The sequence below is a fragment of the Vanacampus margaritifer genome, chromosome 1 (genome assembly GCF_051991255.1).
Source record: "Vanacampus margaritifer isolate UIUO_Vmar chromosome 1, RoL_Vmar_1.0, whole genome shotgun sequence".
NCBI lineage: Eukaryota > Metazoa > Chordata > Actinopteri > Syngnathiformes > Syngnathidae > Vanacampus > Vanacampus margaritifer.
Window position 1 is genome coordinate 598,072 of NC_135432.1, and position 17,354 is coordinate 615,425.

Below are 17,354 nucleotides of genomic sequence, written 5' to 3' on the forward strand. Positions count from 1 at the left end.
GAGAAATCGGAAATCATGCAAAGCAGATATATAAAATATAAATTACGAATAAACAATGTTTATCCACTTCCTTTTTTAACATATTGGTATTTATGTAGGCCAAATGCTAAAAAAAAAGAAGCTTTTTTTTATTGACCTTTTGCAGGTGACGTCACAGCCCTCATGGGAACGCCCCCTACGGGACGCTGGACGGCAAAAGAGCCACTTGCCTGTATTGTAGCCCTTGAATCTCGTACAGCGTCAAGTCCTTTATCTAATCGATTATCTTATAAAATGGTCCCATCTTGCGGTGCGGTCGGTTGTACGGACAGACGAAGGAGTAAACCAAATGTCGCTTTTTATCGCATAGCTACTAATGAAGACAAACGACGTCGATTGATTGCAGAAAGGACTGGCAGCCCACAAAGTATTCACGGATTTGCAGCGATCATTTTTTGCAAGGTTAGTAGATAAATGTTGTAATTGGTAGATAAACGTTCATACATTTTGACTAGTAAACGTACACTCAAACAAAGATTGTAACATTGGTGTCGAATTGCGTGTTTCAAGTCACATAAACGAGCCCGATAGTTAGCGTCCAACTGCACAAACACACAGCCTCGTTTTTAAATTCACCTTCTTCAGAACTGTTAAGTGCATTTGACTGTTTAATAATGTTGGATTTCGTCTTTGTGCTTGGAGTTTTTCCACTCTGGGTCATGAAAGGACTGCATAGCTTGCCACTACCATTTTTCTCATGCTGGTCAACATAACATCATCACAGCATTTCAATATAGAACGGGCTATTCAAAAATAAGTCAGTTAGCATATTAACAAGTTTTACCTTTGCATTACGAGGTTTATTGTCCCCCCGGTGTGAGCGTAGCATCTCGTCCCAGAAAGTCAGCCAGCGACAAGCTTTTGAATCAGTCCCGCTGTAAGGAGAAGAGATGGCATTGGCTAATGTGAATTCCGGCTAAGTCGGCCATTTGATTAACTTGGTAAAACCAGCATGCAACGGAAGGTAAGGGCTGTTTTCAAACTAGCGATTTCCAACTAAAGTAAATATCACGTTCTATGAGTCTCGACTAAATGTGCAACTTCGACTGACAGGCGACCTTCGATGGCTCGATGGGCAATAATAACTTTTCATTTGTAAAATAGCAGTCGCTAAGTCACTAAGTGGCTCCGGGTCACGTCCACTTCCATTCAACAATCGTGTCCTTCCGCCGTCCGTCATAGGGCAGTCACGTGATCACGTGACGTCGGTGCAAATGGTCAGTACCTTGTGGCAACATGGGAAAAAATGTTTTTAGCATTTAGTCTACAAGTACATTGGAACACATTTGAAAATATGTTTAAACGTTAGTATTGTGTTGTATGTTTAAACAGATTTGCACGTACAGAGTGTCCTCGAGTTACATCGTCGTTTTGACTTTACGCCCGTGCCTGGTCTGTAGCATCTTTTTCCCCCCGTTAGTTTCCCACAATAATCACACTATTTTAAAATGATTTGAAGTTGTGTTGTTGTTACCTCCAGCAACGGACGTCCATTGAGCAGGTTGGCTCGCCATCAAGTCAAGTCAATCTTTTGCATGACCGATGTGAGCCAATCGTAGCGACTAGAGTGCCGGGACGCGTCTCTGTCGTGGGCGAGTAGCAGAAGAGCGGGAAGATGGCGGGTGGCGGCCACTTGGGATGACCAGCTAAGCCTGGGACGGCCCCGGGGACGACGCCAGCCGCGAGGAGGTGGGCGAGAACAGTCAAGTCCTCCAGGTGGGCCACATGGCCGAGCAGCTGTCGTCGCCGTCTCCTGATGATGGTCGAGACGGGTGTGGGGCTACCGGCCCTGGCGTGGACATCGCTGTTGCTACCAAGTGCTACACAAACTCCTTTACTCCACATTGGCACTTCCACGCTTCTCCGTACTCTCTTTCTTTCCAGTAAGAGGGAAAAATCACTTGGTTTAAACATGAAACAGTATGACATAGTGACCAAAAATGATCACGATTATCAGCAATATCTCAATATTGCTAAATTAAATGTCAACAAAAACGGTGGTTTGCGTCTGTCTCACATGCAGTCAGGAGATCTGGGTTCAAATCTCTCCATGTGGCGAAGACATGCTTGTGTGTGTGTTTGTTTTACGGGTTCTCTAGTTTCCTTTAGCACATCACCCCCCAAAAAAAACAACTTTTTAGGTCAACTCAAAGACTCAAAAATGTATTTAGGTGTGAAAATGACTGAAGAACAGTCCAGGGTGCACCCCCGCCTCTCAACAAAGTTAACAGGGGCATGCAATTAACCACAACCTAATACGATGACTGGTAGTATAGAAAAAAATATCTTGAAAATATTGATGTTTATAAGACTTAGACTAACTAAGTAACTTAAAGGGTCTTTTTGTTTGCTGGTGGTAAAAGCAGAAATTCGCATTCACTCATTCTTACAGTCTTCTATCAAATTTGATCATTGTTTATTGACAAACCATAAACTCTTTTATCGCTACTTAGGTGGAATTTCAAACCGCTTCGGCAGCTGAAAGATGCTGACGAACGCACCAAACAGTAGGACATGACAGCTGATTGGAAGCAAGTAGAACAATTTGGTTGTTCTGAAACAGGCACGCACCGCGTCGCCGTGTAATTCGCTGGCTGAAAGAGTGATTGTTTGTCACCGCCGGTGGTGGCACTCCACTGCTTGAACGTCAACAGCGGCTCAAACGTCCTGTCCGGGTGACGAGCGCACTCTTAATACTGCGGAAGCCGCTGTGACAAACGCTGACACGTTCACAAAGACACGAGAGGGAATAGGCACGTTTGTATCAAAGACGACACGCGCTCATCTGGATTCGTCACAGAGGTCACCTTGTCGTTGCCGTGGGTGCTTCTGATAATTAAAAGCCACTTTTACGGGACATACATGTAACTACTGCTTACTGAAGCTTCCCCCCCACTTCCTCTGCAGGCAAAGATCACTTCCGGATGAAAGTGGATGCAGCAACAGGAGCGAGGAGACGCTCCCGTTGCTGCAGACACGTGGACAAAGCAAACGGGTAGCGGGTTCTGTGTCAAGGGGCAAACACGCCAGCAACATCAGTAGCAGTTTTTGCTCTTATAAAAGTGATTTTTTTCCCACTTGTTTAATGTTGTTCGGAACACTTGGCCATGTCCGCGTTAGGTAAGAAGAGGATGGACATGCATGGTGGAAATGTTTACGCATGCCTGCACAATCCGACATTCACTATAAGAGCGGCATCAAAAGTCGGTCTTACTTTAAACTCTTGAATAGATCATATTCATTGTCATCAAATGTTCACATTATAGTTCAGAGCACAGACTTCGGATCACGCCAGTTTGCATGCAAGTTTATTTGGTAACGCAAACGTTGAGTCCACGTTTGGAGGCCGATGTATAAAAGATTTCATCAAAAGATAAATGAAATGCGTTCATTCCAAAAATGACATCATTTTGATCGTGCAATATAACTTGCATGTAACTAAATACTTTAAAGTTTTTTAATAACATCCTTAAATGACACATTTTTAGAAATGTTCGTTTTTGTAGAACTTCTTAAACAGTTGCGTCAAAAACAACCCAAAAATGGGTAAAAAGGAATCGACTCAATTTTGGCAATTATTTATATAAATCCAAAGGTGGGGTTAAATGAATGAACCACAAATAACAACAATAAAGAATAAGACTTTTTCTTCTTCTTCTTTTTCATGGGCTGTTTTGTGCAAAACAACACAATTTCTTGGGTGTTTTGTCAGTTATTCATTTCAGCCAAGGTTTTGAGTGAAATGTGGAATCCAAAAAGTTTTGGACCCAATTTGGGTTATTTTTGCAGCATCTGTTTTAGAGTGTATCATCACATTTGCCGATTTATGATAATAGCCGTTTGGATGGCTGTACTCTAATGGAATATTGCAAAATGATGGGCTGCCGGATTTAGCAGTTGATTAGAAATCATTGCGAGCGGCGCATAACCCTCTCCGATGGCGTCTGTCATCTTGCTCAGCATCGTTTTCGTTGACAAATGATATCATTCCTTTGGACCATCTGCTTGTCTACATGCTAAGGATTTAGCGGGTGCTGTTCTCTGGAATGACTTATGATATGTTATTATGAAACAAGTGATTCTGAGCAGCAGGGCAGGAAGGGCTCGATGAACTTGCATTAGCTTTCCGAGATTGCTCATAGGATAATTTCCCCTGGAATTCTCTAAACAGAAAATCACCTTCTTCGGTCTTCCTTGTTACAAGCGCAAGACAAGGGCAGCGCTCCTTAGATTGAGGCCAGTGGATCATAACAACATTCCAATAATAAAAAAATTCAAGACAACTGTGAAATGCTGTCGTTTCTACTTTCAGGCTTCATTGGGCACACATAAGTTCCCTTCTGTGCCAAGGATTTAAGCCTTTTTCACACTGCACTTGTTCTTTGTGTTCAACACGGGATAGGGCGCAGGGCGGATGGATGATGGATGATGGCGGCACGGCGCAAGTGCATCCATATTTGGCACTGGTTGCTATAATCCACTGAACAGGGAGTAGCTTTTACTGCTGGTTTTCACACTGCACTTAGTAGTGTCTGTTGTCACAGCACACTTGACACAGCGTTTTGCCGGGGTTGGTCAATGGCGAACTGTGCTCTGCTAAGTGCAGTGTGAACATGCTTTTAATGTTATCTGTGGGTTCATCTTTCCTCCAGAACTTTGTTTGAACCTCAGGCGTTCGGCGAGCATTCCACAAGCTTGCACTCTAGTCAGTGGAAAAACACACATCAAACCGCAAACCAGCCTGCGTGTCATGAGAACTCAAGATTTGACTTCTGAGATTTTCTTACAGTCAATAATGTAAAAACTTCACATCATTTGGATGCCAGGTATTTACGACATCCTCTTAGGAATGCACAAGACTTAGAAGCTGTTGCTGCCTCCTTGCCTTAAATGCATTACTAATGATATGGATTTAGATATCATTTTTATATGATAGGCCCACTGGTACATGCTTTAACAACGGATCAGTGCGCTTTGTTGCGTAGTGAAGGCATACCGGACCAGGTGAACACGGGCCCAGTGCTAGGAGATAAAAGTGATTGATGCTGCGCATATTTTACAATAATGGATACAGAATTGCACATTACACAACAAATAGGGCATTTAAATATTATTTGAATGTAAAAACTAAAATGAGCACTGTATCATATTGAGATTGATTATATGGCCTTTAGCAGTGTCGTCACAGTTAGCCAAAAAGTAACTTAGTTACTTTACTGATTACTTGCTTTTCAGAAGTAACTATGTTGGATTACAAGTTACTTTAACGTCACAGCTACATAACATCTGTAGATAACACGGAGTGTGTAATAAACGCACCTAGATACTGATGTTACTTCCATGTAGACGCTAATGTATTTTTCAAAGTAACTTTTATTGATACTAGGAGAGTAACACATTATGCGCACATTATTGAGTAACACGTTACCAGCATCATTGTGCATTAGCGTCATTCCAAAACGCAAGGTGCAGTTTTAGCATCACTTCCACATTCACTAATGCAACCAGAATCATACACTACACTCAGTTGCCAATGTCCTGCTGACAACTGTAGGAAAAGAGATATCACGGAAAAGAGATATCACGGAAAAGAGATATCACGGAAAAGAGATATCACGGAAAAGAGATATCACGGAAAAGAGATATCACGGAAAAGAGATATCACGGAGAAGAGATATCACGGAGACAATGTCACTGAGGTGAGGTCATTTGCATGAGCATTTCCCAGATGGCTGTTTTGGCGTAGGTGATGTCCTGTTGGGAAGACTGCTTCATTTTCTCCGGCAACTTTTCATGACAGCAGGAAGCGATCATGAAGTAACGTCTTTTTCCCGGGGAAACTTTGTGATGGTGATTAAAGCTGGCAGGCCAAATATGGATTTGGAATAAGTAGCTATATGTGAGCAAAATTGCGGGTAGCTTCTTTCTAAACTAGGATGGAGAAATTCAATGTGCCGGCTAATTGAATCTCGGTGCTCTTGCGAGGGAAACTAATGGCGAGAAGGAGGAAGAGGAGAAAGATTTCTGTTCATAAACAGTGTTTACTTAAAGCACTCTGCTGCCTTATTAGTATTAATAGCAGTGACTTCAGAAGGCTTATATTCAGCCATTGGACAGTACTGGATAATTTATGAGTGGAATGAAAGCCTGCGAGTGCAGTGCAATGTAGTAGCGCATTGCAAAACAATGTTGCCCATGCCCGTTTACATAAGCAGCACTTTGGGGTAAACAGTGGATTCAGCGCAGAAGAAAAACCTCAGCAACGTGTTGTATCCTGGCATTAGCCTTTTGGAGATGCCGGAACGCTGCCGACCTTTTGATGCAGCCGGTCTTCATCTCCGAGTCCGTTTGAGCGCGCCGGCGCAACGTCTCGCCCCGAGCAAAACTTCTTTGAGTTGGGTGGAGAAATACGTGACGTCATTTTTACATGCTCTTAATTAAAGACACCATCTGTTAAATTGGATTATTTAAGCGTTTTGCCTAATTGCATGCTTTCATTTTCTGCTCTATTTGCAGTCAGCGGGGCGGCGTGCGAGGCGTGCGAGGCGTGCGAGGCGCGCAAACGCCGCATCAGCTTTCGAGAGCATCTCCGACCCACAAGAATCTCTGCTGGAGATGCAGCATCCCTCATTTTGTCCACATGCAACTTCTTCTTTGCCATGTCCAAACACCAACAACAGCCTCCACAACGCTTACAGAATCCATCTTTATTCATATTAAATTAAAAATATACTTTTGACAGATTCATGTAGCAAACATGAGGAACAGTACATTTATGATACAAAGCTTTGGGTATGATCGGCAAAGAACACAGAGAGGATAAAGGGACAAAGCTGAGTTATTGGCGAAGGCCTTTCTGAACTCTGCCCCACTCGACGCATGCAGAAGACGAAGCGGGTTGTGCCAAAAGAGGATGACGTGCGACGTGGCTCGGAAACAATTGAGAGGGCTCCTTTACGGTGGTTTGCTGGCAGCCCGTGATCTTTTCAGTTTGACAGCGCTCGCAAGAAAGGGGGAACAAGCACGTTAAATAGAACCCCCCTTCTGACACACACACACTTGTCAAAAGGTAGATTCCCATAAAGCAAATATGTATAAATGTTTGCCTTTTTGTGTGTACACCAGCTACAGGAGGGAACTGCAGAAGGAGAAAACAGATTAGAACTCCAAAGCAACACCCCCTATTGACAATTTTCCAGTGGCCATCATTATTTCAGCGCTTTTATAAAAATACTATTCACATTTGAAGTGCGTTGGATACCCCGAAGATTCTGTACAGTTATATTTTGAACTCGGGGAAACAACAACAAATACTGAACATTAAATCATTAGCAGAACCCAATAGGGAAAGGATTCCTTGAAAAAAAAAAAAAAAAACAACAACACCCCAAATAACAGAGGAATCAAGATCATACATGTACAGTATAGCTGGCAAGAAATCAGAATTTTCAGTTTGTGCTAATGATTTCAAGAAAAATACTTGTTAACGGATATTAACGTCATTGAAGGTACAAAGGTCAATTGGAACATGGCTACATGGCTCTACACCTTGGCATATAAAGAAGGAGAACCAAAAGTGTGAAGGAAATAAGAAATGCCACGAGGGAAATGAAACAAAACAAAACGACGCGTGGGAAACACAGAGGCAGATGAAGTTGAAATGGAAGGAGATCACAGGGCCGAACAGCACACGGAAGAGGAAACATGAAAGGAGATCATATGATGTCAAGGAAAGTCGCAGAGAAGAAGAAGACGCCACACGCAACAGAGAAGCTGCTCACTTGGGTTGAAGAAAACATGGATGCCGATCACACAGCATGGAAGGAGATCACATAAACATAGGAGGAACGCCAAAGGGGATTATGGGATGCGTGTTTCAGGGCGCAGTTGAACGTAGCGCCACCCGGCAACCAAGCCAAACGTCTGAAAAGAAGAAATGTACAGGAGAGGAAATTATTGCTTCCATGACGAGTTGCGCTTATTTGAAGCCGAAGATGAAGTTTTCCAGACTGCAGAAAGAGAACATGTGAGGCCAGCGGCGTCCTCCGTCTCACTCTCGATTCAAAACATCCACATTGCGCGCTGATCTGGGCCAAACGTACAAAGATACGTGCCTTTTTTTCTTTCTTTTTTAAATCAGCATCGTCCCTTTTTCTCTTTCCTTGAAACCCACATTTGGCACTTCCTTCCATTGCGCCCGTATAAACAAGCTCAAGCGTGCTATAAATATTTCACAGCCGACATTAAATACTGTCTCCATATCAATGAGTTGCAGCTCCAAACGGGATTACAAAATACTCCTTCATTAAATAATCATGGCACCATCAAAGAAAGATTATGACTACTGTTGGGAACAAACACACACACACACACACGCTCTCTCTCTTTCTAAACAGAAAATTCTTGAAGCCGATCAAGCCCCCTAAAGAGTTTCCGTCATGAACTCTTGGCCGACGTATAGCGCCACTGATCTTTGCTAACTCTCCAACTTCTGAAGTGGTGAACGAACAGATAAACAAGTTTGGATATTTCTGGAAGAAGTATCGTTCCACCCGCACCTTTGATTAAAGTGCTTGATGGGGAGGTTCGGATTTGAACACATGCACGTACATTTAAAAAACACACACACAAAATAAACAACCTTAGGAAAAACACAGTTGGGAGGCTCCAGATGAAGAGTTGATTCAGTGACAAAGTAAATCCTCAAAAGGGAGCGTAACATAGCAATAGAACTTGGCAAGCTTGATGCCTTACCTTTGAAACGGCTTCCGTATGACTTGGCAGAAGAAAGAATAATTCATGTTTGGATGGCAAAGCAGCATTAAATGTCAGTCTGCCCACAGACACATCAACACAATATGGTTTTTAACTGCAAATGGATACAAACCGTAAAGCGTTTTTGGCCATTCATTTTCATGACAGGATATTTTGGGAATTCAAAAACGCAAACGTTGAACCCCGTTCTTAAGTGCAAGTTATCATTCCCATGTAAATAGTGAACATCTGTGAGCATGTAAATGCTCCATTTGTCGCCAAGTAGGAGACCCAAAACAATGACAGTAGATGGTAAATGAGCACCAAGTATTTCTGTTCAAAGTGACAGCAGCGCTAATTGGCAGCAATTTCAGACATTTTTGTAGGTCCGCATGAAATCGTATCATTTGGACGTTGTCGCACCTTTACATCAACTTTTCGAAATTGTTCCTTTGTTTGTTTGTTTGTTTGTTGTGGTCAACACATCCTTACGCACAAGCAATGTGATCAAAAATTCCAACATTCTCAACTTTAGAAGGCCTTTACAATTTTTGTGACCCCTGTCATAATTGATGATATTGATATATAATTATATGACTTTCTAAAGATTGCAGTATTTTGCCTTCACGTCTGGTCAAGATAAGGAAAGTGGTTCAATTTCCTTAAACGTTTTTTTTTAATACCACATGAAGTTACCGATTATTATTTCATGGTTAAAAAAGGCTAAAGAAAAAATAATAATGTCCTCATCCTAACTGTGATGAAAATGACGGCAACATATAATATTTCTGTGTAAAAATATATTGCAGTATTACAGCTAACATGTCTTGCATGTTTGCAGACTGTCTTGTCTTTACAGGTTCTAAAATATAGTACATTATTTTTATGTACAATTTTCTCTCAATTCACATTAGAAAACTGCTCCGTGAATTTCCATTACACAGCGTTGGCCGGCTAAAGATATTTTTGATTTCTTTTGTTTCTCTCTTCCATTGCTTTAGGGATGATTGAACATGATGTCATTAGCTCGCCTCTGCGTTTTGGGGAAAATATTTGTGTCAATGTAAGTAGAGCTTTTCACCTCTCTGATGAAAAAAATAACACAAAAATATGATATGAGCGGCACGACTGATCAGCTTTCAGACTCGTTTCCTTCATTTGTTCGTAAAAGTAAAAGCTTGTTTCAAGTCCTTCTTAGGTCAGTTAGTGCGCACAAATGTAGTGAGGGCAAAACTAAATGAAAAGAACCAAAAAAAAACAACAACATTGCGTTGTTCCGCTTTTCCAACGGACACAGCAGAATTGCTGGCAGTGAGTTCGGGCAGCAGGAATTGACCATAACTCCCGCTACAGTCCGGAACTTCGTCCACAATCCTCCGTGTCCAAGATCACAGTCGGTATCTACAGGACACAAATGTACTCGAGATTGGTCTTCTTGGTTTGGGTCTGTTGTTGCTACAGTCTTGAATGGATGGCGGCTCTGTTTGAGGAACTGAAGAGGTTTCTATAGGCTGGAGTCACATTGAGGCTAAATTCAGACCACAGTATTCCTTTGCCGGTAGGGAGGAGGCGGCAGAACTGGGCCAGATTTCAGAGAAAACTCAGACATGTATTCCGGGTTTTCGGCTACTGCCGGCCGTATGTGTCCGTTCTGCTTGTAGTAGAGCTTTGCATTGGCGGAGCCACTCTGGGTGCCGTCGGATGGTTTGGGCGGCAAGCTGTGCTGCCAGTATTCCGGATTGTCAAAGGTTACCTTCAGCTTCTTCCCAGCGGCTTTACCTGCCGTCTGTCCTCCGTGTTTCAGCAGGCTGGCAGGCTGCAAGGCCGCGTGGCTCTGGTAGGCCGGCAGGCCGCCGTGCCCAATGGGGGCTGCGGTGGACGGGACACCCGACTGGCACGCCGAAGCCAGGGCAGCAGTTCCCGTTTGGCCCTGACCGGTGGAAACGCCACCGGCAATGCCCGCTTGTCCTGCCGGTTTGGCGCTGTGGTGGGCGTGGAGGATGTGGGTCAGTGTACCGTGGTGGCAGGGCATGCCAGATGGGGAGGGCTGAGCTGCGGGGAGCGGGTAGCGAGGCAGGCCGGTCTGGATGCTAAGTGGGAGATGAGACCCTGAGGTGGTGACTGAGATGGACGAGGGAGGCTGGGAGGGAAGAGGCAGACCGTTTCTTCGCATGGTCTCTGCGGCGCTATGAAAGGTGTTGAAGTAGAGGGGCTCGTTGATGTATTCGTCCTCTCCTTTGGGCTGACTGCTGGGTGTGCTGTGGTAGCCGGGGTTGTCCAACGCATGGATCTCCCCATTTTTATGCCGTGACACAAAGGGGTTTTCCTCAATTGGATTCAGGTATTCTGTAGCACACATCAGAAAAGAAGAAGGAAGGAAAGAAATAAAGGAGGGGTTTACGAAAGTATGAGGCAGACCTATGGAGGACCACAGCTGCCAAAAATATATGCCCAAAAAATAAATAAATACGGGTATAAAAATACCATTCAAAAATGTAATAAATGGAAATAAAAACTAAATTAATATATCCTTAAACAAAAAAAAACAAACAATTTAAATACAAAAATAAAAAACGAGATGCAAAAAATTTAAATAAATATAAAAAGAAATGGAAATTAATACAAAAATATTGATATTTATTTTTGGTATTTTATTTTGGAATTATAGTTTTTATATCCATTTTTATTTTCACTTTATTTATTCATTCATTTATTTTTCATTTGGGCAGTTTAGGTCCTGCATACAGATCAACTAGTAAAATTGTCAGAAATTAAAACGGGAGAAAAAAGGAAGCTGAAAGAAATGAGTACTAGACAGAGAGGAGAAAAAGAAAGAAGAGCTAGTGAGAGAGAGAGAGAGAGCAAGAAAAGATAGTTAGGTCACTTGCTAATGAGCAAAGAAGATGGAAGGGGACATGATAATGGTGATAATGGGAGCCACTCAGGAGCAGACAGGCAACTTGCCAGAAGTTCTTTGGCACTGGAAACTCCATCTGCCGGGGGCTGAAATGCCAACAAACGACCTCTCTTGGTTGCTTCCAAGCGCTATTATAGCGGGGTGTGAAACCTATTGATTTTGCCCACTCTTGCGCTCCTTGACATTGCATCAGATGCATTGTGCTTCAGGCCTTGTTATATTTCGAGAAGCTCAAAAATCAAAGACATCAGCGTGAGAGCAGGGTTGATGGGCCGAATTACGATCACAGGCTGACGCGCACCATCGTCAAATCGTGTTAATCGCAGGACAGAAATCAAATGAAACGGAAAAAATAATGACTTATGGTCTTACTACAAAAAGATAAATCGATTTACAGTCGTCTGACAGGAGAAGACAAACGGTGTTGACTTTATATTTCCTGAGCCAGCTTGTAGATCTACAGCATTTCCACTCATTTTCACAAGACTTTCCCTAATTCGCATTCAACATTTCTAAACATATTCTTCTTCCGCTAACTAAAAGCCCTCAGCAGGTGATCGGTCATCCTTCGATTCTTACACAGGAGAGCAGCTGCCCAGTTGGCGGTCAGTGACGTCGGTTTCTCTTTTGATGTGTTTGATGTCTGTACTGTACATGCTACAGTCAACGGCATCTTTCATAGACTTTTTCAGCCGGCCAATATTTCCCTTGTCTTGGAAAAGCTGATCTGACTCTTGCTACCAAGACCGAAATGTCATCCTCTTTGTGTGTTTTTTGTCTCAGTACCTGAAGAGCTCTTGTCTTTCATGGGGGTCATGTATCCGTCCTCGTCCTCATCCTTGGAAAGCCTCTCCCCAAGGAAGATGGTGGGGTCCGCGCTGTACCTCTGCCCCGCGCTGTCTTCACCCCCTGCTTGCTTTAGATTCTTCTTATGCAAGTTGCCATTGCAGCGCTGCTCCTCCATGGCGGGCCCCTGGCTTGCGGCGGCTTCCTGCTTTGCGCCTGCCTGGGCCCCCGACAGAAGACCGTCGGAGGGTTTTGCCACTCCTTCCCTGTAGCCAAACTTGTTCTGGAGAAGACAAAGTGGAGGAGAGGAAGGATTAGGCGCTTAGACAGTAACAGTTTTCCCTCCCCTTTTGAAGCAACCGCCTACACACTTTCCACTCTTCTGAACATTTCTTAGACTTAATTCAATTATTTTTTTGAAATGCAAAATGAAGAGCAAATACTGGCGATGGAAATCCCGGTACTTCTGGCGGAAGTCAGCCAGAAAAAGACGAAGAAGAAGAACAAAAGGCAGAAAGAGAAGAAGAAGACGATGCAGCAACAGCATCAGAAGAAGAAGAAGAAAAAGAAGAAGAGTTATGGGAACTTTTTACATCAACTCACCAGGATTATTTGTACCTTTGACTACAGTGCGACGTGGGATTCTGGTAAAGGTAAGCAATTTCAAAAAAGAAAAACGAACGTAGATATCATGCTCGACGTTTCATCGTCCTTGTGCGCTATCGGATGCAGCGTGCTGAGAGAACATACCACATGTACATAAAGATAAACTACATTAGAATTGACTTAATCATCGTGTTGAAGTTGTTGGGCAGCTGCAAATGCATATCGAAATCAAATATCCCAAAAAGTTGACCATTTAACGAAGGGCATTATGACAAACCGTTCCAAACGATCAAAAAGAATGCAGATAGAAGCGAGTACGACCTTTAACCTGCGCGGCTGGCAGTTGAAAGTAAAATCGAGTGAAAAGTTCTGCGGGTGCCGTCATCAGCCTTCGGGCCCGCCAGGCAGTGCAACAATTCACACACCTGAGCTTGGAAAAAGAAGCCAAAAGCCCACAAGAAAACAAAACATGACATGCAGAGCATAGGGTTTGCTGTGGAGCCGTGTTAGCTTGCTGCAGGCTATTGAACCTTGGCCCACTCCTCGGCACTCGCGCCGACTGCACGTGCTGCAGCAGTAATTGCAGGAAGTGCAACTACAAACAACACAACAAGGGAGGAAAGATTCCAGGGTTATATTTCACATTCTTTTCCTCCTCTGTTAACAATCTGTGCTTTGTTCTTTGAAGACTTGTTTCCGACTCACTCATCAGCTCACGTTTGATGTTGGATTGTGACGTTAACAGACATGAAGCGATAACACGCAGTTTGGGTCAATGGAAGCAAACATTTTGTGATGTTTAGAGCATGAAGGAATGACTTAATGAAGCTGACCAAAATGGATTCTGGCTGATGCTGATTCTGATAATTACTAGTCTGCTTTGCAAATTGAAACATTTTGATGTTGGGAAAACCTGGATCCGTCAGAATTGTAATTGAAGATTGCGCCACCATGTGGTCAAAGACAAGAGAGGGTTCAAGTAGGGTTTATACGTTTAAGGAGTGGACAGCGTCAACTATTTTGGTTTAAGAATAGAACGACTGCAAAGCCGGCTTTTGATGTTTAAGGGCTGCGCTTACTCTGTTGGAGTCAACACGAGGTCTTGTTGGGTGCGATGGATGAGCCGCGTCAAAATCGCGAGGCACCAGGTACTCTTCGGCATCCATCAAGTCATCCAGATCCTCCTCATCCAGGAGGCTCTGGAAGAACTTGCTATCGTTGGGGCTGGGCAGCTTCATCCGATCATCTCCCTGAAGATTTCACCGATTTCAAGAAAGATTATTATTAAATACAGTGCTGTTCTGTTCTGTTCTGTTCTGTTCTGTTGTGTGTGAGTCCCGTTCATGTAAACTTACTTGAATGACCAGGTATCGTTGCGGGTCCCGGGCCATCCTGCAGAACTCGGCAGCCAGCTCCTTAAATTTGGGCCGACTGTCGGCGTCAATCATCCAGCCTGGAGAGGACAAATATGGACGCAGAATGAAGAAGATTGGGCTGCTATTGTCTGTTATCCTGATCATCTTCCAACAGCACATTCGGGCTGGTGGCGGCCCATCTGGTCTTTGCCGGAAATGCCAGCTTGCCCGATTGCGGGCCTCGCTCAAGGGCAACTCAAAGCGGTAAATGAGGTAAGAGAAGCAGGTTTGGCGGGGGTGGGCGTTTGGCCCACTTTCCCCTCCGTGGGGCCGCAGCTGGCTTACACAAAGCAAAGCCCTGAAGGTGAAGCGAAAGGCCAGGTGGCGTGTCCGTTCTCATTAGACGGCAAACACACTCGCACTTGCTGGCTTTGCCGCTTGTATCTTCCTTACATCAATTACTGACGGCGAATGGCGATTCGGGGAGCTGCTGCTGCAGATCAACACAACTGCTTGATTTCAAATCTATTAATCAGAATGAGGTCAGATGTAACGGATCCACCTTATAGAAATCCTGTGGATTTACAGACCACTTCTGTTTGACATCAAGTGAATCTCTTTGACCTTACAAAAAAATGGGCCCACTTTTGATTCTCCACAGGCAGGCGGGGAGAAAGTACGAGTCCATTGGCATTGCTGTAAGGCTAAAAGGCTGCAGGGCAATGTTGCTCCGGAGCCGTCGTAAGCCACTGATGCTGCTTTTGCATTTGGCGAATAAATATGAGCTAGCATGACATTTCAATTGAATTAACATTTCCATCTTGGGAATATGTTTTGATGTCATGCTCTGAGAGTCATATCATTTTTCTGTTGGTATTTCAAATATGAGAGTCATGGAGAGAAAAGTTCATGTCAGGTAATTGCTGCCAAGAGAAAAGTCACTCCACCATTTTGAGCTCGGCGTCCGCCAGCCTCGTGTGAGGTGAGGGACGGCCAAGCTGTTCTTCGCTGGCCGGGCCCGCCACCTCTTGGACGGGCTTTTGTCAATGTCTGACTGCCTCCTGGAAGTCTGGGCTGGCGGATCCCTCTGAAGCCATGGACAGCATCTCCCATGTTCTCAATTAAGCCGTAGCGGAATGCGAGCCAAAAGAAGGAATGGACGCTTTGGATGAAGCAAGTATTGGAGTTTGTAGTCCAAATGGAAAAGGAAATGAGCTTGCATGGCGTGGACCGCCTTGCATCTGATCACTTTGATTGCATCATCCCACTTTTCTCATGTCTTTCTACTTACACAGCAACTTCACCTCCATTCAATTTTCACACATATGCATCACACACACACGCACACACTCGAGGAAAATTGAAAAAGAGAACCAAAAAAGTGCAGCGAGGCTCAAAGCTTGAGTGAAAAGCAACATCGAGTGAATGCCTCGCTTCTCAGTGTCAACGCTTTCAAGAAGTTATTAGAGTTTTTCAAAGTTTTATCCAGATAACGTTTCACCGGGCTGTAGATTCTCGCCAAAATGTAATTACAACATGCCTGGAAGATCACCTACGCCTTGATATCTTGCTCATGGGCGCCGTGATAGTAATTTTGTTTTATTTTGTCCATACAATCCAAAACAGTTGGGTCAAAAATAGACCCATCCTCTCCTTGGGTCCATTTGCCCCAACTTTGAGTCAACAAATGGGTCTTTCGGCATAAAACAACTCAGAAATATTTGGTCAGATCCTTGACTTGGGTAATAAAAATTTAAAAAAAAGAGGGGGGGGGGTCATTTTGTATACAACAACCCAAAAAGTTGGGTCAAATTGACCCATAAAGTGGATCGGCCCATTTTTGATCCGTAATAGGGTCACTTTTGACCCAACTGCTTTTAGAGTGTGAACTTTGAGTCTGCAGCACATTTTTAAATGATCCATATGTTGTTTCCTTACATTTGACCATGACCATGTAGACGTCGATGGTGCAAATGGGCGGCTGGGGCAATCGCTCGCCTTTCTCGAGGATGTCTGGGATCTCCCTGGTTGATATGCCGTCATATGGTTTGCCTCCAAACGTCATGAGCTCCCAGATGGTCACTCCTGAAGGATGCAGGGGCGAAAAAAGCCTCATCAACATGACAGCGCAAGTGCAAATACAAAAGAATGAAAAGCAAACAAACAGGATTTGAGGCTTATTTCACCCACGGATGACTGACATGCGAACGGATGAAGATTCCATTTGGTCTCCTTGCACTCACCATAACTCCACACATCGCTCTGATGAGTGAACTTCCTGTAGTGGATGCACTCGAGTGCCATCCATTTAACAGGCATCTGAGGAGGGAAAGAATTTGGATGGTGAGAAAGAAATAAATAAATGATTATTCACAGCTGAATGGCAGTTGATCTCCTGTGCTTCAGCATCAGCCACCCGTTACTTAGAGCAGCCGTTTGTCAGCTATTGACGTATTGACAGTGCTTTCAGGCAGTGGCGCTTTGCTCAATATTACTCAAGTGCGGCGAGCGAAAGGCTCCAGCCCCAACCGGCAATTGTCAACGGCGAGTGTGCTTTTTTAACAGCAGGTTGTGAGGACACACATTGTGTGGATCTCACTCGGCTTCGTCTGTCCTTCCTTCCTTTCCTCAGTCTCTCCTTTGGTCTCTTGAGGTCTCCCTGAGATGCTGAAATTTAGATGTCTCTGGGGTTGGTGAAGGACTCTGGTTGGTGTCTGGTCGGTGCTGGACTTCACTTTCCTTTCTTTTCTTTGGTCCTTTCTCGGGTTTCCTGACGGCCTCACGACTCTGGCTGGAAGTGTTCGGTTTAGGGAAACGGTATGGGATTTTATTTATTTATTTTTTATAGGTTTTAGGTGAACTAATGAATGCACGCACGCACATACACATATTCACCC

At 43.9% G+C, this 17,354-nt stretch overlaps 1 protein-coding gene across 3 annotated transcripts in view; it reads right to left on the bottom strand.

Moving 5' to 3' along the window:
* Positions 1 to 6,726: 6,726 nt before the first annotated feature.
* The window catches only part of LOC144055004 (receptor tyrosine-protein kinase erbB-4-like), a 202,741-nt gene continuing 192,113 nt past the window's right edge, over positions 6,727 to 17,354 (bottom strand). For all 3 annotated transcript variants that reach the window (XM_077570553.1, XM_077570560.1, XM_077570544.1), the window contains exons 22-27: positions 16,701 to 16,776; positions 16,396 to 16,542; positions 14,458 to 14,555; positions 14,182 to 14,352; positions 12,497 to 12,779; positions 6,727 to 11,139 (exon numbers count right to left, since the gene is read on the bottom strand). In XM_077570553.1, the coding sequence (XP_077426679.1) occupies positions 10,328 to 11,139; positions 12,497 to 12,779; positions 14,182 to 14,352; positions 14,458 to 14,555; positions 16,396 to 16,542; positions 16,701 to 16,776 (1,587 nt within the window). In that variant the 3' untranslated portion in view covers positions 6,727 to 10,327. The remainder of the gene's footprint in view (positions 11,140 to 12,496; positions 12,780 to 14,181; positions 14,353 to 14,457; positions 14,556 to 16,395; positions 16,543 to 16,700; positions 16,777 to 17,354) is intronic.